Raw genomic sequence first — 25,560 nt, forward strand, 5'->3', positions numbered from 1 at the left:
AGGTATAATTCTCAAGTTCATTTCATTTCATATTTCAGTTCACAGTGATACTGTCGTGACGCACTTGTACTGGAACATTCTGATTTGTTGTGCCTGAAAGAATAAATTAACGAACTAAGTGCGCTGCTGTGAATGAATGAATGAAAACGACGTATGGCCACGTCATTCATCTGCTCCAATGCGGAAGGATATTTTCAGAAACAAGTGTAGTTCCGGGATCGGGAACTACTTCTCATGATAACCCTCAGGGGCGTAGGGATACGAGGGAGCTACACGTCGCTAGCAGGTGCATAACGCAAAAAAGAGAGGAATACAAGAGGGAAGATGGCATAGGAAATGGTGCTTTCCTTTCCAAGTAACCAAGGTACCATCGCCAAAAATCATAACCGTCTGCTTTAATTACAATAATGTTACGGTAAGTTTTGCGAGCAAGCTATTGCTCACTGGCACTGCACAGCTTATGTATCCAATGTAGCTAGCTAGCTAACGGCAGCCTGTATGGCTAACAGCTGATTACTCCCAGTGAGTACAGTGGTTCCTGAGACCGCGCTATTAACGTTAGTAGTTTAGCCAACGTCAGTAACTTGCTTTTTATCGCGCTCTTTGTTAGTAATTTACAAATATAGATATAAATTCACTGGGCTAAATGTGCTGTCATTCAACAACAATGTTCAGTTTTCAGTCTTTCGACTTCACCTAGCGTCAGCTGGTGTGACGTAGGCTTGCTAACGTTAAGCGTGAGCTTTCCAGACCGTGACTGTATATACCATTTGCATAAGTGATAAGGATATTGCTGTCGTAACTTGTTGACACATACTTTGCATTACAACGTGTGGGCCGGGGGAACCACTACACCAGCTTGCCAGCAAGTATCCTATCTCACCTGCACCAAGCACGACAAGGTTTTACAGTAACATCTGGAAAGCAGAGGACTGTTGTTGCACTGTGTTTGTGCTGTATTGGGTGCGTGTTTGTGTATGATCGAGCGCGTGAGGGTCGGAGGGTCGTCTATCCCAAATGAGTGTGATAGACTTCAGTGTGCCGCACCCTATTGTATGATTAATGCTTGTTTAGTCTCTCTCCTGATCCCAAGCCAATAGACTCACCTGTTGCTACTTCCAATGTCTGTAGTGGCTTGTTGCGGATGTGCTCTGGCACAGTAGGCTGCTCAGCTTAAAACTACAATGTTTGATCGAGAGCTTTAAGTTGTTGTAAACCTTTTACCCTGCACAGCTGTGTTTTTCCCCCCTCTAAGCTCTTTGGAAAGCTGTGGATTTAGAGGGGTTTCCCAATATCTTCTTATTTCAGTGCTCTTGAGGAAGTGGCATTCCTGTTCACAGTGGCACATGCCTCAGTGTGTAAATGAGACTGTGAATGGATGGATGCACACGTGGCACAGTGCGTGTGTGTGTGAGTCAGTCTGCCAAAGAGAGGGAAGGCCTGTCGATCATTCAGCCAAAGACAACTCAACGGGGCATGAGGCAGCCATTCTCTGGTGTGTGTGTGTGTGTGTGTGTGTAGGTGGGTGGGTTCACAAGAGGGAAACATGACTCACCATTGTTGTTGTTACAGTTAGGGCCCACTGAAGAACGTGTTGTTGGGGAGGAAGGGGGGGGGGGGGGGTTGATCACAGGGCAAAACATACGAATACACTCACAAAGGGAAAACAAAACAAGAAAACACTTTCCCCTATTCCCAAAATATTGAGCAACAGGGTTTTGGAAACTCACAAAAGAAGGGAATGGTTTAACCATGGACACACACATGTTCCGCCTATAGAGCAGGAAGTTTTAATCTTTGCTTTCATTGCCACAAGGTGTTGACCAATGTGAGCAAACAGGTTGGCAGAGCCTTGCCTCCACAATGGAAGAGGCTTCTGTGTGTTCATGCAGGGAGGAGGTGGGAAGACTCCTTATCATAAGCACACTGAAGTCATCCACTAAGTCAACAGGAAGGGTTTGGTTCTTCAGGGTTTTCCTATGGATTCTATGACATGGTGTTGCTAAGGGAATGTGATCCTAACAAGATTCTTTCTCCATGGAATCTGTGAAGGTACTTTAATGCAACCGACAACTCTGTGTCTGTAATGAATGGAGGTTGGTTTTCTGACATCGTTTCTGAATCTAGCAGTAACAGCTCAGAGGTGATGATGTGCAAATTACTCCAATGATTGGACTGGACAGCAACAGCCACTGTTTTGGTATTTTTTACCAAACAATTAGACATGGAGCTAATCTGTTTAATGTGAAAATAACTGGACAAAATCAAATCACTTCTTGCCAGACCACATCATAAGTAAGGTATGCCTAATAAGGCATCATAAAAGATAGAAATCAGTTGTTGAGTATTGTTGATAGAATTCAGTTGTTGATATTAACTGTGTGTAGGCTAAATTTCCACATTGTGGTGCTGCAAAAACTGTTTGTTGTCTGGTTGTCTTCTTGTTCCATGGCTCAAGACATGGGCATTAGGAGCCATTAACCCCTGTATACAAATGCACTATCAAGTTGATTGCAGTACTTAAGAATATAATTGTATATTTTTTGTTTCCTTGGTTGATTGAGTAGTAGGCCTATCTCTAGTATAAGATGAAAGTAAGGCTAACAGTTCAGTTATTGTGAACATTTAACATTATTGTGAACTAGGGTTGGTCCGATGGACGACAGTCATCGACCACTGAGCCCTCTACATTGCAACATTGTGATTTAAAGCCCCCAGACAGAGAGTGCAAAAATGAAGGATGGGTTTATTCTAATTATTATAATAGCTCCTTGCACCTGATTTACTAAAGGAAAAACAGCTTATTTAATCACACTATTTGCCACCCAGTGAAAGCATGTTTTAATTTAGGCCAGACATAAAATTTATTTTTAAATCTACCTGGTTTGCGGCTGCCTTAGTAAATCAGGGGGTGAGTCTTTATTTGTAGCCTATCTCAAAACTGAGGATTCAAACTTACCTACAGAGCGAACTCCGGCCACACTGATCCGTCAAAAAACGGACAGAAATACTAACGGATAGATTTCTGTCCATTGGGTTGTTTTGGAACGTAAACGCTATTTTAAAAAGAAAAAGGCCTCTGATTTGCGGTGATGAATCCGTTCAACTGTGCTGCGCTGCCCGGACAACGGACGGATGATCAGATGATCTGCTTAATGAGGTTGCTTAAGCATAGGCTATAGGGAGGAAAAGTAGGGGGAGGAAATAGTAATTAATATCCAACATAGGCTACATACATGCAAAAAGTATAAAAGAAAGTATATATCCGTTTCATTACGGACACATGGAAGATCTTTTCTTGTTCGTCTATAAAAATACCCCCCCCCCCCCCGTACAACGATGTCATCGTCCATCGCGATGTTTCACTGTGGACATCGTCATATGCCAATTTGGTAGACATCGCCCAACCCTATTGTGAACATTTAACATACAAATGACTTTTCACACAACCTTACTGTAATTTTTGTTTTAACTAACTAGTGTGATCGACCAATCACTGACTGAGATGATGCATTTTACATCTTCTCTGCTAGTCAGTGCCTGACAGTTGTTGAGTTGTCCCTCCATAGTTTGTTCTGAGGTAACATCAAACAGCGTTCTCTTGCCTCGTATTGCCTCGTTTTGAGTGATGCTTGTTACAGTCTCATTAATATGTGTAAACTTTGCAACTGCAGTGGATAATCTATGCGTGAAAAAAAAAATCATAAACATATTTTAGTTACAACTAGATTGAGCTAGCAAAGCAGTTTTGTGTAACCAGTGTGAAATTTATGAAGTTTGGGCAATGCCAAAAAAACATTTTGGCAAACTACTACAGGCTACTGTGTTATGATACTGAAAGACAGATAACCTACTGATGTGTAGCAATTAGTAGAGTGGATCTAGCCTGTTCTTCTTGACAATACATTGGGTGAATGATGTGGCTATTCTCATTATACCAGGGCCATGTCTCATGAAGAAAATTCAGCATAGTATCTTTGTGATAGCTGGCTTCATTGAACCAAACAATGGCAGTCCCAGGTAGCTGGTCTCATGAAGGTGGTTGTCAACTGGCTCTGTCAGCCCAGTATCTTCTAATCCAGTTATGTGCGATCACACAAAAGGGACAGGGTTTGTAACAGCTGGCTAATCACATGGAAAATGAACAGATCCAGATCAGTGGATTTAAGATAAGATGAAACTATTGATCCCTGTGGGGAAATTGGGTTGATGCATATTGTTGCTTATCACTGTCTGTCATTAAGGCACAGTGGGCATACTTTTCATTAGTGTTGTGTTGTCACACTGAGGCTGTGAAAAGATTTTCATTTCACAAAGTCGGCCTCGTGTTCCCCCAGGGTTGCGGTGATGGAATATGGGTGCAATATATTGCACAAGTCACTCTCGGGAATCTATGAAATAATATAAGCCCACTTAATATGCAACAGTAAATTTCATTAATTGTTGGTAACTATAGTCAACTATAAGCTAACTACTATTTGTTAGAAGCCTTCTTATTAGGGATGGGCATTTCAAGCAAAAATACTATTCGATATTCACTGGGAACTATTCGACCATTCTTCGAAGATCACCGGTTCAGGGCTAATCAAGCCATAGCTATTTCCTACTAGCAAGCTATGAAAATATACGTTTTAAGACAAGACGATAGTCGCATAAACTATTAGATTTTTTTTTAATAATTTAATGACTATTCGAAAATTCAAAAATCATGACCCATCCCTACTTCTTATATTGCCAGAGTGGGACTTGCCCACAATTACATTGTCCATGAGATCCATCTGGCCCCAAGCCACTGCATAGTATTTGCTAGCCATTGCATAGTATTTCAGCACCGCTCAGAATATGAGCGGCCTATCAGCACTACAGGGCAGATTAGTTGATGCCGAAAAAAGGAGAACGCTGAATTAAAATCAAAAAACAACAATCATGGCTCTTGAGGATAGTTTAATTGATGCAGATTTGGAAACAGTTTTTTTTAAATGGACAACATAAAATCTTTAAAAACAAACAGAAGTCTGCTTTGAAGGCTTTTCTATGAGGATATATTTTAGCCTTTCTTCTGACTGCAATTGGCAAGAGCTTGATTTATCAGTTAGCTCCGTTATTGTCCAAGAAAATTTACCCGGTCAAGAACCGTATTTTCATTGTTGTTTAACTGTTGATTGCTCTCATGGAGGACCAGATCAATGAAGCTATGAAGCTGGGGATCACAGCTGCACATTGGTGGTCACAGCAATTCGGACATTCTTCATGGACTTTGCCAACTTGTACTTTACAGAAATGGCAAAAATCACTGATAGACCACATAGCTGCTAGTTGCTATCAGCCGTGCATGTCAGCAAATGTGTAGATGCGGCACCCATTGATTGCGTCTCAGCTGATTCGGGTGACGATTTGACGCTGCCAAAATAATATGCCCCTCATTCATCTCAATGACGCTTTTGGCCAGCAGATATGCTGTGTTCAACATGATTTGGTCTCAGTGAAAATAAACTTGTATATAAATAAAAAGTTGTTTTTTTTTTTAGGGTTTTACAGTCAAGGTGTGGTGCTCTTTTTTTAAGGCAACTATGTTTACCAAGCGCTGCAGGAAACCATGAATCTCAACCATGTCTCAATATTAACCAAATATCACCAAATATCAAATATCAAGGTAAATCTGCAAAAAAATCTGCAAGGGAATTCTGCAAAAAAATCTGCAAGGGAATTTCCACCGCCGTTGGATTCAGCCTATCGCCCATCCCCGATCTATTCGTCCAATCTCCCAACCCTAGCCTGAAGGTGTGCAGCCAGTTACCATGGTGATGTACTCTGCTGAAAAGTGAGCCACCATCGTAAGACCGAAAAGCCAGGGTTAAGCCCAAAGTTAGCTCGCTAACACATTAATCTTGCTTTGTGAGATAGGTCCCAGGACTGTAGTAACTTAAACTACAGCAACAGTTGATGCTGCACACCTAGTTAGGCACGTGGAACTGTATAGCATCTGTACTGCACAGTTAGACATGGACAAAGGATAGGCTAGTCCATGAGAAACTGTGCTTTGGGAACAACTACATCTGGTATTGCCTTTTACAATAGCATTTTCCAGTGAGAATATCGAGATGTGCAACAGGGTCCAGGAGGCTTTCTATCATGTTGGCTTTCTTGGCAGGTGAACACCAATAGTCTAACTATTGGTGTTCCTGTAAAAGAGCTGCTCTAAAATCCCAGGTGTCCCTGAGCTACACACAGACATGGCTTGTCTGGCCATCCTCCAAACCTCAAATTGATTTCTCGTCTCTCTTAAGTCGTAAATCCTTCTTCAGATGCCACAAGACTAGCACTGCAATGAATCACTCTGGTGGTGTGTTTGCATGCTGGTGAGCCTCTTTGGTAGTTTAGGATTATTACACTTTTGTTGTTGCCCATGTATGTTTGTTTGTGGTTTGTCAGTGCTTGCACTCTACAAAGTGACATTTGTGCTGTTGCATATATGTTTTCAAAGTGATGTTCTGAGGAGGGGATGGGATCTGTTTCCAGGAATCTGTTGCCATGACATCGTTGCCATGGAGTCATCACTGTGGCATGGAACTAAACATAATTGTCAAGGCAAGATCCAATTATGTTTGCATCGAAAGTCCTCCGTCTACACTAGTGCCTGGCTGATATAGGATTTTTGGCTCTAATACTGATAATTGGGGGTGTGACTTGGGGTTGTATTTGCGAATTTGGACAGACGGGCATTTGTTTGTGGTGTTTTGGCTCTGATCGCCAGACATATCAGATGGACAGCATAACAACTGCAGCACTATTTGTACATAATCCTAAAATTATATTAAATGAAATAGGCTAGTATGTGCAATGACCTATAAGTGTACAGCCAATAAACTCACCAGAAATTGTGTGTTGGCAATCTGAAAATGCCATGGGCGATAAAGTGTTTACATTTTTGCTATTTTGAAGAAATCTGCTGGTACCACATCAGCTGAACTTTTGCCGGCAATGGTATACTAGCAAAGGCTTGCTCTCTGTTGTGTTGGTGTGTCCCCGCTTGTGTGTTTTTTTTTTATATGTGCACAAAGTCATGAATGCTATACAGTCTCCAAGTGTAAGCTAGCTGATGCACTTAAGATACTCTTTTACATGTGGCATAACCATGACCAACATTGCCAGGGCCCCGGAGGGCTGTAACCAGGCCTTTATTGCCATAGCAATGAGAGGAGAAGATGGTGATTGGCTCAGAGGGACTGTAAAAGGCTCTGTAAAGCTTGAAGCACAGAGACTACTGGGATAGAGTTGAGTACTTTGTGTTTGGCCACGTCATTATTTACTTCACCGCCTTTCTAATGAGGTGAACACACATCTAGGGACCCATCTGATTTGTAAGGACATGGCCAGTTGGACAACAGAAAAGTGGTGACCATTTTTAAAATCAAAATACTCCTTATGTTGGCTTAGATTTGTCCCTCAGAAAACCTTAATGTACAGGAGATCTGATGATTCAAATTCCAATTCCTCAGCAAGTACTCGTGTAATCGTTTTGCATGTGTGATTTTTATGTATTTATTTATTTATTTTGAAAAACACAGTCTTTAAGATCCATGAAAGGAAGCGCTGGAGAGCACCACAGATGTCATTACAGGCTTACAAACTTCAGCACTGAACAGCGACTCTACCTGGAGCAGATTCAGAGTAGAGATCTTCACGGGTCTACCTGGACCCCGGGATCCGTAGGGGTTCGGGTCCACGTTTTATTTATGGTCAGTCGGGTCCGGGTCGGGTCCCATTCTATTACCGCGGGTCCTGGGTCTGTTTACCATTATGTTTAATACCCGAGTGGATCCGAGAAGACCCGTGATCAGCGCTGATGACGTGACGAGACGAGAAACGCATGGAAGCGCTGTGTAACTTGCGTGATGATTAGGCTGACCATTAGGATCAGATTACAAGAGCAATGCATGCAATTTAATTTCCTTGTCACTTAGCCTATTGTAGGCTACGTAGCTGCTAGATTCCATTATGGAGTCTCACTGTCATCTACTGGACAAACTGTAGAACGGCACAACTTGGCAAGTCTTTCTCTTATTTTGATCTCCTTTTATTAGGCTACCATATGATGTATCTGTCATTTTTAGGGCAAGGCCACTTTGGCCTTTGATAAATACAAAGTTACTGGGGCATCGTGGCCAAAATGTAGGGCACCAAGGCCAAAACCAGTGGTTATTAAAATCCTTTTTTCAGTCATTTTTCCTCAACAAAATAAATATCCTAATAGAAAAATTAATAAGATGGCTCAGACTGCAAGGTTAGTTACATGTCCATTAACACACGATGACGTAAGCGATAACGTATAGCTCTCTCCTTCTTTTAGCGACTTTCTTGCTAATCCCACAGTTGTTTACACGCTTTTCAGATCTGCTAGTTACTTAGCTTAGCAGTTAGTGATAGTTTAGCAGCGAGAAAATATTTTGGATTTGTCAGTGGGAAAATGATTTTCACTGCAATTACTGTAACCACGGTTACAGTAAAGGTGTCACTGACACCTTTACCCACCATACCAAAAATGTGCAGAGTTCAATATCAAAGAACCTACTGAACCGTGAATTTTGTAGATTGTTCCACCCCTGTTGTCTGGTGACCCCCCATGTACTTTTCAACCCTCATAGGGAGAGAGTAAGTGAAAGTTGCTGGCTGGGACTCCATGTTCCAGACCTCACAGTCTGGTCATCAGTATTGACTTGCACTGTCTGAGATGCTGAGATAGCCTGTCGAGTCTGTGGAGCAAGTTGTGTAAGGCTGCTTGTCTACGACAACACTGACCTTTAACCCTTTGTATCATTCAATTAGTTGACCCTCCAGTGTATGTATGTATGAGTCTGTGTAGTTGTCCATTCGCACTCACACAAACACGTTTGTGTATCACCATCCCACATTAATCTCTTGCATTGTGCTGGTGGATACCTGTTGAGTTTCTATTTACACCATATGCAACACACCATGGGTACAGATGCATGCATAGAAAGGTATGAACACTTTCCCTAGTGGATGTCCTGGACAACATTTCAAGATGACTGTGTTTTGAGCTAAGCTAAAATTTTAAAGTTTGCCACTACTGGGGCAAGCTTCTAGAAACAGGTTTTGTGGTTTGGCCAGGAGTCACCCTTTCTCCCTTTTCCTCTACTCCATGTTGAACTGCCTGCCATACCTTTGTTTTGCTTTAACCATGATAACAAATTAAACTAGAAGGGCACGCAGAGAGCGCAGACCTCCGCCAAGGCCAATAGTCCAGTCTGCTATGATATGCAAATTTCGTGAGTCGGATCCGGATCCGCTCCAAAATTTAATGGGTTCTTCCTTGGCCCATGCTACTCCCTTCCACGAAGTTTCATGAAAATCGGCCCAGTAGTTTTTCCGTAATCCTGCTGAAAAACAACCAAACAAACGAACAGCACCGAAAACATAACCTCCTTGGCGGAGGTAATAAAAACTAGTGTAAACAACAACATCACTGCAGCCAGTAAAAACAATATTGCATTATTCATGCACATGCTCCCTTGTGGCAAGCTTGTAATTAGCACTGTGCTAGTTTTTCTCTTAACTTTCTTGTTGCATTTGGTCTTGGAAATTTGGCTTGGATGGCAAATTGTGCTTAATGAATCTATTTTAGACAATGCATTCTTCCCATGTATTCAACACATAAGGAAATGTTCTAAACCTAATGCATGACACCACAATGAGGAAACTGTATTTTTTTCCTCTTGAGGCAAGATACAAATACACTGTACTTCCTCCAGAATAAATACAATAGAGTTTACATCTGGGCTAAACTGGGCTAAACCAGATTACAAGCATTCTATTGTAGTATACAATTAGGCTTTGTCCAAAAAGGCTCTAGGCTGTTTTGATCAGGCAGAGGTCCCTACAACGGTTCCAGAAGTGGAAATATACCCCAAGACACAGAGTAATGTTTGGCCTTGTTGCTTCCATCTGTAGTGTGCTCATTAAGTTAACCACCACAGAAGAGAGCCATGTCATGAGTTTAGCCTGGGAGACCGAAGACACAGCCGAATTTGTGGAGCTTATGTGACATTTTGTCACATTGGAAAAATAAGCATAAAGCCAGAATTGACTTCTATCATCATTTAGTCTTGTGTAGTCATTGGGGTTGTGATCCTGATAAGACAAAAAAGCAGGTAAATAAGATTCTTCATTAGGAATAGGAATTATGCATTTTGTAATACTTCCTTTTCCTCCTTGCTATGTTTTGTTTTCATTTAGTTGCTGTTATTTAATTCAGATGAGTTTTTGTTTGTCATCTTGTTTATCAAACATATTTTTTCTGTTCTTTGTGTTATTCTTACATTTTCAAATAAATAAACTCTAAATTCAAGGACTTGATTGTCCAAATAACAGACAGGCTGAATAATCCCATCATAAACATACACACATGTAGCCTACATGCAGACACACGCACAAACAAGCAAAGTTAAGCAGGCTAATTGGCCTCCAGTAAGCAGCCACGGTCATATGGCCATGAGAAGAGACACTGCCACAGAACCTCCCCCGTTTTCTCTCCCAGTATCTCTCTCTCAGTATCTCTGCCTCATTCACTCTCTGCTCTCTCTCTCTCTGGTTTTTAAGTTGAACGTTTAGAGTGCAGGAAATTTTGTGAAAAGTTTTGTCAGAGGATTGCTGGACATTAGGCTTGGGTCTGTACTTCCATCACTTGTACATTTTTTTCTTTTTTAGTGACTGGCTTTGTTTCAAAGTGAACAACAACAGAAGTGATTGGGCGAGGGATAAACTGATTTTGAGAAAGTAGGATGGCATGGCTTGCAATCAGTAACAGCAAAGGAAGCTGAAGTGCAAAATACAAGACCTTGCAAGGCGGATTTCAGACAATGTAGGAATTCAATAAGCGTCACTTTGCCTTGGATGGAATGTCATTGCAACATTAACTAAGTCAACGGGTCACTTGGTGCTGACTAACCGGCACTCATTATCTTCTCTTCCTCCATTCTTCCTCTCTCCAGAGCAGGAACTGTCGACTGACCTCCCTTCCCCAGTGTGGCTGCTGCCTCTGCATATAGACGCCATTGACTCTACTACCCACCAGCATGTCAGGTATAGACTGGGCTACAGCCTGTCTCTTCTCTCCGTTGACTCACATGCTCTTGGGTTTGGCTGTTTGCTTTATTTTTCACCGTTGTTTTTGTGCAAATTTTACGTTTCCTGAATGTAGTTGAATGTTGAGAGAAACCTTAAGTAAATGTCCAACTTTTTTTGTCATTATCCAAAGTATGAATGATACATGCCTACATATAATTCTCTGACACAGTTACACATCTCTTTAAATCCTCTCACTCTCCTCTGCGGTGGCCTGTACTGGATAGTAGTTCTTGGTTTAAGTGTATTTTGATCCTAAAACAGAATTCACATGGCATTCTTTTGATCTTAGACAGTTCAGTCTTGGGCTGGGCAATATGACAATCTCACATTGTCACAGGTTATAACTTATTGTCATGATTTGGCTTCACAGGGAGATTGTGGACATTATGTAATAGCCTGAAATCCACACAATTTCCATTCATAACTGTAAGCATAGTTTACATTCACTACTTTCTGTGTAACTTTAGTACCAACACTTTTGACACAAATACATGTAAACAGTGTCAGACAGCTCATTAAGAAAAAAAAATTGAAGAAACCTTGGAAACCTTTTCTCTATTTCCTCTATAACTTATATCATACTGTCTTTTTTAATATCTGTTTATCTCTCTCATCTCGTCAATCTTTCTCTGTTCCAGGTAGCTACACACCAGCCCCTGGGGGCCCATTCTCTGCCCTTACCCCCAGCATGTGGCCCCAGGACATCTTGGCCAAGTACCACCAGGTGTGGATGTGATTTTTCATATGTTGTTTCATTGCAGACCTTTTTGGAGGTATCGGCATATTTTTTTGGGGCTATTTCTTGCATGGCTTCCAAAAGTCCCTATCTGTGATATGCTTATCAAGAAGTCAGAAGGCCAGGATTTGATGTTATGTAATGTGTTAAATGGTTTTCTAATTGATTCTGTTGTGCTCTGAGACGTGTTGTCCTCCACTGTTTTTCAGTGTTCATATGTGATTGCATGAAGTTTCTATAATGTTGAAGTTAATTTGCACAGTGATAAAGCATAAAAGCTCATTGAATATCAATTGAATATGAAAAGGAATGGAATGAAAAGATGCAATCAATAATCTGGGCAGGCAAGATATAACAAAACAAGGGTCTTATAAAAACATGTCACCTCAAAACATACTACAGAACACAAGATTACAAGCTAAAACACATCTGCTTAGCATAACAGAATATACTGTATATAACAACAGAAAACAACAACAGCTCTGTCTTGAAGTGACACGCTGTGATTTGATCTGCTGAGTGGCAACTGATGTGTTCCTTAGAATAGCTGCCTTGGCCATATCCAGCAGTGTTTCTTTCAAGCACCATTCCTGGATGTTTTTATGTGTTTTGCTCTACAGAAAGATCCCACAGAGGAGTCAGAGCTCCAGTATGACGAGTTTGGCTTCAGGATGGACAGCAAAGGTAACACGCACACTCAAAGTGACACACACACTCACACTGACACACACACTCGCGCGCACACACACACACACACACACACACATACACATGCTTTCGCTCATTTTATCACATGGCTAATACTAACTCCCAGTCAAGGAACAAAAATAGACATCTTATTGATACCTTTTCACCTCTAGGCACAGTAACTACATTAAGCTTTTTGTGACCAATTGAGTGTACGTGATCTTGGACTGATGACTACAATTGAATTGAGCTGACCTTCCACCATGTCCCAAGATAGCTCTCACTGGAAATGGAAATGTAGTTCCTACCACTTTGAAGCACAGGAGACATTGGCTTTGTTGTTCAAGGCTAATTCTTAAATTTACTGATTCAGTGTAATCTGGTAGAACAGTGTTAGTGATTAGAAGGCTGTTTTCTATGCTTAAATGGTCCGATGGTGTGTCTGACACAGTCTATATTTCCCAAGGCGCAGCCGAGGGCATCATGAGGTAAATTCAGGTCAGGCAGGCAGTCAGACATCTGTCGCTTCGTGAGATGATGTGCTTCAGAAGATGATGCGCTTCATGAGATGGCCTCTAGAGGGCGTCTTTGACTGCAAGATGCAGTGTTTCCCATAAAGAGGCACAAAATCAAAAGTTGGTCAATATATACAAATTGACTTAATGTGCCTGATGTGTGCATCATGTCATGTTTGTCATTTGTAACGTTAGTGGAATTTGGTAATTTAACTGATAACCATGTCACAGTGCATCAGTGCATGGAATTGAATTTAATTCAATTGAACAAACACGCCATGGTTCTGTACAGAATCTCTGCTTGTCTATATTCAGCTGGTTGTTGACAGATTTAATGTAGGCTTATTATTATATCCCCGAAACTCTTATTATATATTATGTATGTATTATTATTATATATTATCTTATATATTATGGATTCACCCCACCCGCCGCCGCGTCCGCCGCGTCCGCCGCAGATCCTTCGCGTGAACACGATAACTTGAACAGGTTTTATAGGAATCTTTTGAAATTTGGTATGGACATTGATGACCCCTAGAGGAAGAACTATATTGATTTTGATGTGTTTATGATTATTAACTATTATTAATTAACTTGAGAAAGGATTTTTTCTGGTGTAGATTGGGCTTTAGTTATATTCACACAAGTAGTTATTACCATTCTCCATCATTGCACCCCCTACAATTCAAGAGCTTAATCAGCATAGTACAGATAGGTTTACATTAAGATGACAACTCTACAACACTACAGATAGGTTTACATTAAGATGACAACTCTACAACACTACAAACGGTATCAAAAACCCTGATATATTCCTCTGTCCTCACTCAGACGGTGAGGAGCCCAGGTTCTGGCTGGGCAGTGAAGGCTCACCGCAGCGTGAGGATCCCCAGCAGCGATTGCGCTGGCAAGCTCACCTGGAGTTCACCCACAACCACGCAGTGGGCGACCTGACCTGGGAGCTCATCGCCCCTGTCCTTCCACGCTCTGAGCGTCTGCGTTCCCTGGTGCTGGGCGGTATACCTCACAGCATGAGGCCACAGGTAAACACACACAGCAGGGGAGAACAACTTGTGCTAATGTCTGCTTACTAGGAAAGGACAAACAGAGCAGTGATGAGAAGTGGTCTGCATGGGGTTAAAACACATGGGTCAGTTTTGGAGCTGTGGACAGGGGTAGAAGGGATTTATGAGACAACAGGTCATAACAGGTTAATTGTAATTGCTTTGGTTGTCTTTGCTGTGTGAATATTGCTTTATCAAATGAACTATATAAAGGGGAAATATGTAATCTGTTTGTCATGTTGTGTACTAAGGAAAGTAAACAAACTAGAGGACAGCCCAGGCTCTTTTTTACAGTTGTCTGGGATTATTTTTTACATTTTTTACTCAGCACAAAGGACACAAACTTCATTTTAATTCTGTTCTCTCTACTAGCTATGGATGCGTCTGTCTGGGGCACTGCAGAAGAAGAGAACCTCTGAGATCTCTTACAGAGAAATCATTAAGAACAGCTCCAACGATGACACTACCACAGCTAAACAGGTAAAACATACGCGTATATGTGTACACACCCACTATTCCACTGCAGTTAAGCTACATAGCTTCCTACTTCTTAAGAACATATGGAAAGAATGTTGGAAACTGGTTCAGAAATGGAGACAAAGATTCTCCATTAGAATATTTATATATTGGACATAGGAAGCATGGGAATTTGCATGACAGAATTGCAGTAGTCTAGGTAAGACTTTTGCTCTGCTTTACAGTACATAATCTATATGTTCCATAATCCTCCACAGCCCCTAGCACACATGTGGATAAATCTGTTGTAGCCCAGTAGTAATTTAGTCTATCTCCAACACAGAGGGAGACAGCGTAAATGAGAAAAAAGACAGATGGGATAGGTGAGGGGTTGAGCACTGCCATTAAAGTCAGACATTCGCAGATCTTTTTAAGCCACAATTAATTTTAATTAAATGAAGTATTGAAATTCTCTCAATATTAGATCTTGAATAACAAGGGGCTGACATTAATGTGAGTTATTTTGCACACAGCATACATGGACTTCCTAGATTATGGTGATTACCCAGAGTTTTGAAAATCCAAACCATTTGGCCATGGTGCACAAATGAAGATGTTGAGGACTCGCAAAAATAAATGAGGCATAATTCCAAAATGCTTGATGCTAGACCACCCAAACTTCACTTAGGCCTAAGTGAAGGGCCCATGTGTGTTGACCACATTTGGTCATGCTGAATAGCACCACCATCAGGACAAATTGGAAAGTTTTGAAATGGCAATATGTCAGGCACCATTTCATCTGCAGTTGCAGGTCACTGAATCTCTCCCTCTTGTTTGTCCCTCAGATAGAGAAGGACCTGTTGCGGACCATGCCGTCCAATGCATGTTTCAATAGTCTGACCAGTGTTGGTGTGCCCAGGCTGCGGCGGGTACTGAGAGGCCTGGCCTGGCTCTACCCAGACATAGGGTACTGTCAGGGCACTGGCATGGTGAGAACACACACACACACACACACACACACACACACACACACAGAGTCTGATGGCCTCACACATAGCCACATTATACCAGCAGACTCACTCAACACACACATGTACACGCACACACTGGGTCCATAAATTTCTATACCATTTTCCTGTAGTCATGTCCCTTTCACATTCCCTCATCCTACCTTTTTTTCCCCCATTTTGTCCTCTATACCCCCTTTGTTGTCTCTTCCCCTGTCTTCCTCCCTGGTCTCTCCAGGTGGTTTCCTGCCTCCTGCTGTTTCTGGAGGAGGAGGATGTGCTGTGGATGATGTGTGCCCTTATCGAAGACCTCCTCCCCCCCTCCTACTTCTCCTCCACCCTGCTGGGTGTCCAGACAGACCAGAGAGTTCTCCGCCAGCTCATTGTCCAGTACCTGCCTGCCCTCGATCGCCTTCTGCAGGAGCATGACATCGGTAAGGATGGGAAGGGAACAGGTCAGGGGGCAGACGGGGTGAGCGAAGGCGTACTACATTCGATCGTCTGCTACAAGAGCATGACATTTTTATGGGGAGGCAGTGTAGGGGATGGGAGGCAGGCAGGGGAAGGACTTAGTGACAGGTCATTGCTCAATACTTGCTCGCTGCCTTCCGCAAAATAATAATATTGGTAGGTTGCAAGGGGTTGGGAGGAGAAAAGAGGAGATATGGATGAAGAGGGGATGGGGAACAATGGAATACCTGCCTGCCCTCCGCCTCCTGCTGCAAGAGCATGTTGTAGATATTGGAAGAGAGGAGGACAGCGGGATGGAAGGGATTGGGGGAAGGGGTGAGTGACAGCCTGTCCTGTAATACCAGTTTGCCAACAACTAGTTCCCTGTTGTGGGTGATGTGTGAAAGCAAAAGGCGAGGTAAAGGGAAGATGTGATGCAGAGTTAAGATAAGATAAATCTTCAATGATCCCTGTGGGGAAATTGGGTTGTTAGAGTAGCAAGTAACATTTGGATACAGCAACAACACAAATAAGAATAAAGAAATGTGGGATATTAAACATAACGCAACCAACAGTTGCAGCACTAGTATGTATTAATTTAATTCATTCATTCATTTTTTTTACTTTTTTACTTTTTTTTTTTTACTTTTCATTCATGAATGAAAAGTGATTTAATGTATGCATGTATGCAGGGTGTACAAAATAGCAGCAGTAGAACATATTGACACAAAGAAAATTTTATGGAAAAAATATATACAATATGAAAAAATACAAAAAGTATGTGCAGTATAAAAATAAACAAATTCTAAAAAAAAACATATATAAGGATATGCGCAATATATAACAAATGAGAATAGTACCTGAGTTTGTTGGTTAGTTTCATCTTCTTAGTTGTATTGCTGAATGAGTGTATATACTGTACATGTAACACCTTCCGTCCTCTCCGCTTCTCTCTGTCTACTCGCCACCTCTCCCCCTCTCTTCCTTCATACCTCCAGAGTTGTCACTGATCACACTGCACTGGTTCCTGACATCATTCGCCAGTGTGGTGGACATCCGCCTGCTGCTGAGGATCTGGGATCTGCTTTTCTACCAGGGCTCTTTGGTGCTCTTTCAGGTCACACTGGGCATGCTCAAGATCAAGGTACTTGCACTACACTGCCACTTGCTCATTCTGAGATGATTTGAATTTTCACATGTTTGTTATTTTTACACTTTGGCTTTGATTTTGCAGCATCTCCGGCAAATGCTCTGTTAATTTGTCTTTGGCTCTGTTGTTGTATTTCTCTCTCTGTATATCTTCTCTCTTTTCCCTCACTCTTAACAGTTGAAGTCTACTATGGTTTCTGCTAATACGAAGATGATGCTATTTTATGCCAAGATTATATTATTATAGCTGAGAACCACCACTCAATCAGTAGCCACACCTACTATTAAAAATGGTCCCAAAAAAACAGTACATGTTAAGAAAGTTATCCATATGGAATTGACTCCCCCACCCCAGGAAGAGGAGCTGGTATCATCAGAGAACTCTGCATCTATCTTCAATACGCTGTCAGACCTGCCTAGCCAGCTGAGAGATGGGCCAGCGGTTCTGGGGGAGGCTATGAGGCTGGCGGGGACACTGTCCCAGGAAACACTGGAGGCCCACCGACACAAGCACCTGGCGTACATCCTCAATGAACAGGCCCAGCTCAACAACGGAAACAACGGGACACTCAACACAAATCTCAACAAGGTTGGTCATTGTAGCTGTAGTCGCAAACCAAACATCAACTTTTGGGTAGTGTTAGGGTGATTTGTGCAAACTGCAATCACATGGTTTATGCCAGTGCTGTTGACATGTCCCTTGGGCAGACTGGGAGGTCCGTCTCTTTCATTTTTTTATTTTGACTAAAAGCTAAAAAGTGTTTATTCTGTGTTTGTGTATGTGATCAGGTGGTGAGGAGACAGTCCCTGCGCAGGAAGTCCACCCTGAGCTCCCTGCTGTTTGGGGAGGATGAGGCAGAGGCCCTCAAGTCTAAGAACATCAAGCAGACAGAGCTGGTGGCTGCCCTGCGAGAAGCCATATCCCGCACTGCAGAGCACTTCCACTGTCTGGACCCACGTCACTCCAGCACTGTGAGTCCACGTCCTGAATCACTCACCACCCAGCACACAATCTAATGGGTGATTTTATGGGTTTGTTTTATGTCCTGTTGCACAGTGTAAATGAATCAGTGAGTCATGCTCGTGCAACAGTTGAAACAAGGCAATCATACAACAGAGCTGTTGAGCGTCACACCCCTTTTTTGAGGGGGTGGGAGTTTGGCATTTAGCTCATTCTCTTATCCGTTTAAAATGAATAAGCAGGTAGGAGTTCAGGCTCTAGCTGTAGGGCATGTCAGCGTCTTACCTGGCTGTTGACGGACACACTGGCTGCTGCGAGGATCAAACCTGTGATCTTTGTGTAACAAGACTGCCTCTAACCACAAGCACCACCCCTGTATAGAATGCGTTAGTCCTGACTTAGTAATGCAGTGCCACCACCGTGAAACATTCAGTGTAGATACCGTTTTGACTTTTCTGACTTCTCCCGTTTTGTCTTTTGCGTCATTCCTCCATCTGTGTCTGTCCCTCCCTCTGTCCAGGACCTGACTCCTGACTACTCCATGGAGAGCCACCAGCGGGACCACGAGAACTTCCTCGTGGTGTCCCGCAACCGGCGGAGACGGGCCAAGGCCTTGCTGGACTTTGAGCGGCACGATGACGACGAGCTGGGCTTCAGGAAAAATGACATAATCACTGTGAGTCATGGATGCAAGCGCACACACACGCGCACACACACGCACACACATGCACACATCACAACTTCCTCCCTTGTTCACAAACACATCCCTATCCCTCTATATATTTTTTCTCTTTCTCTTTCAGATCATCTCACAGAAGGATGAACACTGCTGGGTGGGAGAGCTCAATGGCCTTAGAGGTTTGTGCTTTTTGATGAACTCAGTAACCATACCCACTACTGCCAGTTGGATTATTGCTATTTCTACAAAGCTTCACACGGCTCATTTGACACATTTTCTATGTCCTTCTGCAACAGGTTGGTTTCCAGCGAAGTTTGTGGAGATTCTGGATGAAAGAAGCAAGGAGGTATGATTACTAGAAGTAGTTGATTTTCATCTTAGTGAGTTAAGTGTGTTGTATCGACAGTGATTTGCCAGTCAGCTATTCCTTACAATATTCATTCCATGTTGTATTTATCAGTCAGTTCTGGTCTGTATGTCACTTTCCTTAATTCATTGGTCTCTCCTCCCTCCAGTATCCTGACTATTAATTGATCCAGGGTCCTAAACATTTATCCGTGCTCTTGTGTGCCTCCTCAGTACTCATTAGCAGGCGACGACTCTGTGACAGAGGCAGTGACAGACCTGGCCAGAGGGACCCTGTGTCCGGCCCTGAAGGCCATCTTCCTGCACGGCCTTAAGAAACCATCCATACTGGGGGGGCCCTGCCACCCTTGGCTATTCATAGAAGAGGTAGGATAGAAACTGGATGAGAGAGAGTCGGCTTATGTTTAATTCCACATGGTACCATGTAGCAGACAGTTGGCAGATAATTATTGCCTCTGGTCTGCTCTGGTGTGCACTTACTCACTTTTTTTCCAGTAAGTTTTTTCCCTCAATCAATCCATGCTGTGCTCTGGTCTTCCCTCAGGCAGCCAGTAGAGAGGTGGAGAGGGACTTCAACTCTGTCTACTCCAGACTGGTGTTGTGTAAAACCTACAGGTAAAACACACACACACTCGTTCTGTCACTCTGGTCACTTGGACCACATTTACGCAAGACATTAACATGCTTCCTGGGTGATGAGTCCTGGGGATTGTAATCTGTTAAAGCAAAAATGCATAAAATTTAGGTATAAATGCACTCAGGAAGCATTGAAGATCCGATCATCCAAACTACCTCCAAATACGGTCAGGGATGCATACATAATCAAACAGGTGGCAAGCAGCTTGGATAGTAGCATACCTGCCACGATACTTGTGGACTTGTGGAAACAAAGATAGATATTACATGAGGAAGTGACCCTTGTCTGCATGTACAGCAATCTATATTTTGGCAAGAGAAAGAGAAATCCAGTTTTCATTTTTGGTTTAAGTGTAATCCAGCTAAATCATACCTAGACACAATCCGAATATGAAATGTATTTTAATGCCAGATCTAAAGGTGGCCTCATTCCTGCACTTTCCCACAATACAGTCAGGACTCATTCCCTCTTGTCATCTTCCAGGTTAGATGAAGATGGGAAAGTATTAACACCAGAGGAGCTGCTATACAGAGTGAGTACTTAAAGCTAAAAGATTGTCATTTAATCAAATGTAACATTATCACTAAACGATATACAAGACAACTTAAAAGCTATAACAGTTTCTCTTGTTAAGTTCAATGTCGAGGTTGAGGATGAAAGTAGAATATTTGGAAATTAAAATGTTTTTTTTAGAGAAATCTCTTAGTTGAGAGAGTCCAGCTCATAGGAATTGTTTAGGTCAGTAGCAAGTTTGTAAGCGCCCTCTGTTGCCCTGGTCAGGCGGTGCAGTCAGTCAACATGAGCCACGACACGGCGCACGCTCAGATGGACGTCAAGTTCAGGTCCCTTGTCTGCGTGGGCCTCAAGTGAGTGACACACACACACACACACAGTCACAGTCACCCAGTACTTGCACCCAGGATTCCACCCATGGCGTGCGATCAAAAAGTACGGGAAATGTCTTTAAAAATGTGCAAATCCATAAATCTTGAGAAAGTTGAGGAAAAAGTCTAGAAATTCTAGTCTAGAAAGACATTGTGAACTCACCACCACAGATAATGTATTGAGGTACGCACCCAAGTATTGGAAATGTTTTTAGCCTGTATTCAAGTTAGAAAATGTAGGAACACTGACTCACCTTACCTCAGGCTATGAGTGAACACACAAGCTCTTCACTCACTTCATTCACACTGTCTCTCTGACACACAGACACACACACTAAACCTGGTTGTTTCTTACCATGCGTCTACCCCAACAGTGAGCAAGTGCTCCACCTGTGGCTGGAGGTGCTGTGCTCCAGCATGGCTGCTGTAGAGAAGTGGTACCATCCGTGGTCCTTCCTCCGCAGCCCTGGCTGGGTCCAGATCAAGTGTGAGCTCAGGTAGGACACACATGACTGTGAAAGTAAGACTTACCCATTTAGTTCACCCATTTTTTTTTTATCTCACCAGCACCTGCATGTGCAAATAAATAAATTCAACTAAACTAGTAATGTAATGTAGGCTTGAATCTGACAACAGCCACCATTTATCAAATAAAGTGAAAATGTCATTAAAAATCTACAAAATGGGTAGAAATTGTGAATGGATATGGACATGTGATCTGACCACCAAAACTGTTGTTGTCTCCTCAGGGTCCTCTCAAAGTTTGCCTTCAGTCTCTCCCAAGATTGCGAGCTGCCTGACAAGAAAGAGGTGAGCCAAGGATTTTACCAGACCCACACCTCCACACAGTGCACTTATATGCTGAGACTGCACTGAATATTTTGAAGAAAACAGGGAAAATTGAGGCAATATAAGTCGTCATAAAACTTGTATGGGCACTCACAAACAGGCATGTACAGTATACATGGAGGGAGGATAAACCCATGACTTTATGCTGTTTCAGAGTTCTCCTGTTCTGAAAGCAGAAGTTGTGGACGTGCTGGTTCAGCATCACCTCTTTAGTTGGGATCTCTAGGTAACTTGTCACAGATCAGACTGTAGATGCTAGTCGTTAGCTACACTAGTCTCGCTACTGTCCTCAGCTGATTGAGGTTCTGTTTCCCTATCAGACAAACTCAAGTCTATATATATCTGGTTCAAAATATGTAAGATCCTTCTTTTTTCCTTTTCTCTTGACCTCAAGCAAAAGTTGTAAGTTTACCTGATCTCTGTAGTAAAGTGACAGGTAAGATAATATATAAAAAAAAAAAAAGAAAACTGTTTTCACATTTGTTAGTCATAACATTCCCCTGCTTCCAGTTGCTTAAGGCGGTGCAGTGGTGTTTGAAAAGGGTAAGAGCTTGATGCTTCTAGGTTGAACCTGAGGGCTTTTGAGTCTCTCCAGCTTCTATCGTTACCACCCTCTTTCAGATCTCTTAAACTGGGTGGTCAGTAGTGCTCATCTGAAAACTGGGGGGAGCTTCAAAAGACCTCTGAGATTCAACAGTGCAGTAGTGGGGAAGTGACTGGAGGTGACAGCGGTAGAAGTGGGGCAGTTGGGGCAACTACTGCAGTGGGTGATAGAATCTTCAAATTCACTTTATTTTTGATGCAATTCTGTAGTTTCCTCATGATCTCAGAAGGTACTGTATGCCTTTGCTTGCCTCCCGTAGTTAGTTAGCATTGATAGTGTGCTTGTCTGCACATTATCAATGCTATTATAACACTTCTCTACCTCTTCCTCTCCCTTTCCTTTCCAGGAGAAGGAGCAGAGGCCGCTGAAAGAGGGAGTGCAGGACATGTTGGTGAAGCATCACCTCTTCAGCTGGGACATTGATGGCTAGACGCACACTGCAAAAAATGGCTGCACCCCACCCCGTCCTCGCCGTGTGTGTGTATATATATATATATATTTGATCCATCTCTTTAGCTGTTGCTTACAGACTGATATCAATCATACATTTGAATCCATTACCTCCTACAGTTGCTGACTGTATCACAGTTCTGAAGTATTGTTCACACTCCTTCACTATTTCACAGACATGGCGATATGCATCATGTGGTTTGCCCAACTCAACCTGGAAAAGGCATTATCTTTTGCATCAACTTAATCTGTTAAATCACTATTAGTCACTGGTCATTGATCAATCACATTTATTTTACTAAGCTCATTTACTCAGTCAAGGTGTTCGTTTTATGCCACAAGATTTTTAACGTTGGACAATGGTGACTCTGAAACTCTGAAACTCATGTCTTTGCAAAGTTCCACTGTATGGGTTGATGCGTGTGTGTGTGCTTGTGCATACTTCCAAGCCTGTTTTTGCTTAGACCCAGTGTTTGAGTTTTCACTACACGGTAAAAACTATACAAAGTTAAAAATATAACACTCCACACACTAAGTGCGTGTTTGGTACAGGAGTGAGAAATGTAGGTCATTCTCTTGTACTGGTTCTGTTATGGCACCAGTTTGCCCATGACAAACACTTGGCCTTTGACATTGTCCTAAATTCCAAGTAGTCCCGTAAAATATAAGAACAGAACAGAACATTCCATAACACAAAGCTGTAAAATTCCAAAATGTTATTTTTAAAGGGGAATAGTACTTTCTCACCCGCAATATCATGATGAATTCACAGTGCTTCATTAAATGTTAACGCTGCACATGCCAAGTAAAGCCTTTCCACGTTGTGATACTAGATTATGGGCATGTGCACTCGCATACTACTTAACAGTGGTAGTAAACACTGTCTATGTGCACTTGTATGAGATAATGTAAATGCAGCAGAGGACAACTACTTTTTGTGTTATAGTCTAAACAAATGTTACATAAATGTATATGATCTATAAATTCTAATGTTTTCTTGTATAGAGAGTGTATACATTTTGAGATGTCATATGTGACTAAATGTGGTTTGGACAGTTAAAATTCAACGAAGGACTTGGTCATTACTATTTTGACATACTGATTTCCTACCCACACACATATGTAGGTTACAAGGAATTGTATAATGTGATTCATACAAAGTGTCCCATTCTTAATAATGGAAGCTGGTAAATGGGGAATTGTAAGGGTTGATTTGGAAACAGGTACACATTTTTCTTAACAAAATTGCATTACCTTCCCATGACTATTCTGTGATATATAGTGCAATTTTCATGACCAGTATTTATTATCCATGTTCATGTTATGTTTTTTGTGGAATAGGTTTTTTTTTTTTTACTAGTTACTAGCTACAGCTATCATTTGGGACTGCTGTTACCAGTGAATTTGTTATACTGGTTGTTATTCATTCCAAAGTAATTAGACCTTCCAGCAATCAAGCTTTACAATGAACATTTTCTCTGCTGAATTCCCATGACATTTCCACATCGTTTGGGCATACATCATTTTCTATAACTTTTCCAGGCCTGGAAACCACAATCGAAAATCTTTTCTGGATTTTCCATGATAATAGGAACACTGTGTAAATCAAATTATATAGATTGTCAAAAACAGTCAACTGAAAGAATCTACTGTAGCCAAACAGTCTGGTGTCTGTAATCATAAGAATGAAACAGGTGCTTATCCAGCCAACAATTCCCACTTACCTCCTGTTTTAGTGTACTAGAACTATTGAGACGACAGTGCTACACTTCTGGACTTATTGTAAATACATGTGACAGTATGTTCAACTAAAGACGATAAACTTATATATGGAAAACCCACCCCTTGTCCTGTTTAATTATTCCAAGATAAACTTTTTATACAGACTCTCACACTAACAAATGAATTGCATGCTACACTGATTGTTTCGATATTTAATATTTGAATTTACTTACATTTCATGAGGAAGTTTGAGGAAAATGCAAATGTGGCTTACAAGAAAAGAGGCACTACAGACAAGTTCAGTAAAGCCTGTTTATTAATGGTCAATTTATCAGAGGCAAAGTGTGTTTAAAATGTCCACAACATGTAAACAGCAATGGGCCATAATGCATGGGAAGCTAGAGATACAAATAGCACTGCAAATACCGCATGTCCTACAATCATGAGCAACTGATGGAGTGACAAGGTTATGTGTTGTATTCATCTGTACTGTATCATACACTATCGGAACAAGGTTTGTAACTTGAATGATTGACAATGGAAGCTTGACAGACACTATTGGATGTAAGAGCACACGTGAGAGTGGGGTAGATGGAAGACCATCCAAGAGTTAAAGTTCCGCATGTATGGCAAATAAATAATTGTTGACAATTATAAAATGCAATAGCTTATATTTTCCATATCTCTAGAATTTGGAACCACTATGTGCCTTCTGCTACATTCATTTGTGATTTTCATACATTTTTGTACACGCATCTTTCCAATCAGAACACAACTACTAGCTATATTACATATGCAATATATAAATAGTACATGAAACCGTGTTTCATTGCAGAGACAGAGGGAATGCATGGGGGTTTCAGTTATAGCTGCTCATATTGGTACTGGACCCTTAACCTCAAGTTTTGGGCTTAGCCTCCCTCCCTGCCACTGACTTTGACACAGAGGATCGTTGTGGGTTTAATTCAAAACCAAAAACCTGTTGCTGTTGACCCTGTGGCATTAAGGAAATTCAACTTGTGGATTTGATAGACACATAATCAATATGTGACACCGGGATAAAATCAAATTATATGGTGATTACCATAAAGCATCCTGAGTGAGGCTAGCCTCAAAAGCCACATTGCTTTTCCACACCCAAACCATTCATAATAGTGAAGGCAGCAGTCAAGAAAATGCAGGGAAGGGCATACGCT

The 25,560-nt window shown here is 41.8% G+C and overlaps 1 protein-coding gene across 5 annotated transcripts; it reads left to right on the forward strand.

Moving 5' to 3' along the window:
- The first annotated feature begins 259 nt into the window (after nt 1–259).
- Nucleotides 260–24,483, forward strand: sgsm3 (small G protein signaling modulator 3). 5 transcript variants are annotated; one of them, XM_071512046.1, is made up of 22 exons: nt 275–415; nt 11,013–11,103; nt 11,787–11,872; nt 12,505–12,568; nt 13,918–14,129; nt 14,523–14,630; nt 15,452–15,595; nt 15,852–16,047; nt 17,062–17,207; nt 17,568–17,801; nt 18,002–18,184; nt 18,694–18,849; nt 18,977–19,031; nt 19,149–19,198; nt 19,432–19,584; nt 19,763–19,833; nt 20,339–20,387; nt 20,636–20,721; nt 21,114–21,236; nt 21,489–21,549; nt 21,743–21,814; nt 22,539–24,483. In XM_071512046.1, the coding sequence occupies exons 2-21, from the start codon at nt 11,097–11,099 to the stop codon at nt 21,812–21,814; spliced, it is 2,256 nt and encodes a 751-aa protein (XP_071368147.1). In that variant the 5' UTR covers nt 275–415; nt 11,013–11,096; the 3' UTR covers nt 22,539–24,483. The 5 variants fall into 5 exon arrangements, with proteins under 5 accessions (XP_071368145.1, XP_071368147.1, XP_071368144.1 ...); XM_071512044.1 differs by lacking the exon at nt 21,743–21,814 and having other exon boundaries at nt 260–364; XM_071512043.1 differs by lacking the exon at nt 21,743–21,814.
- Nucleotides 24,484–25,560: the final 1,077 nt, after the last annotated feature.

Source organism: Centroberyx affinis, unplaced genomic scaffold (assembly GCF_046629955.1).
Source record: "Centroberyx affinis isolate AG114_WGS23_722 - 3 ecotype Tasmania unplaced genomic scaffold, CSIRO-AGI_Caff_v1 ptg006035l_1, whole genome shotgun sequence".
In the NCBI taxonomy this organism is placed as follows: Eukaryota; Metazoa; Chordata; class Actinopteri; order Beryciformes; family Berycidae; genus Centroberyx; species Centroberyx affinis.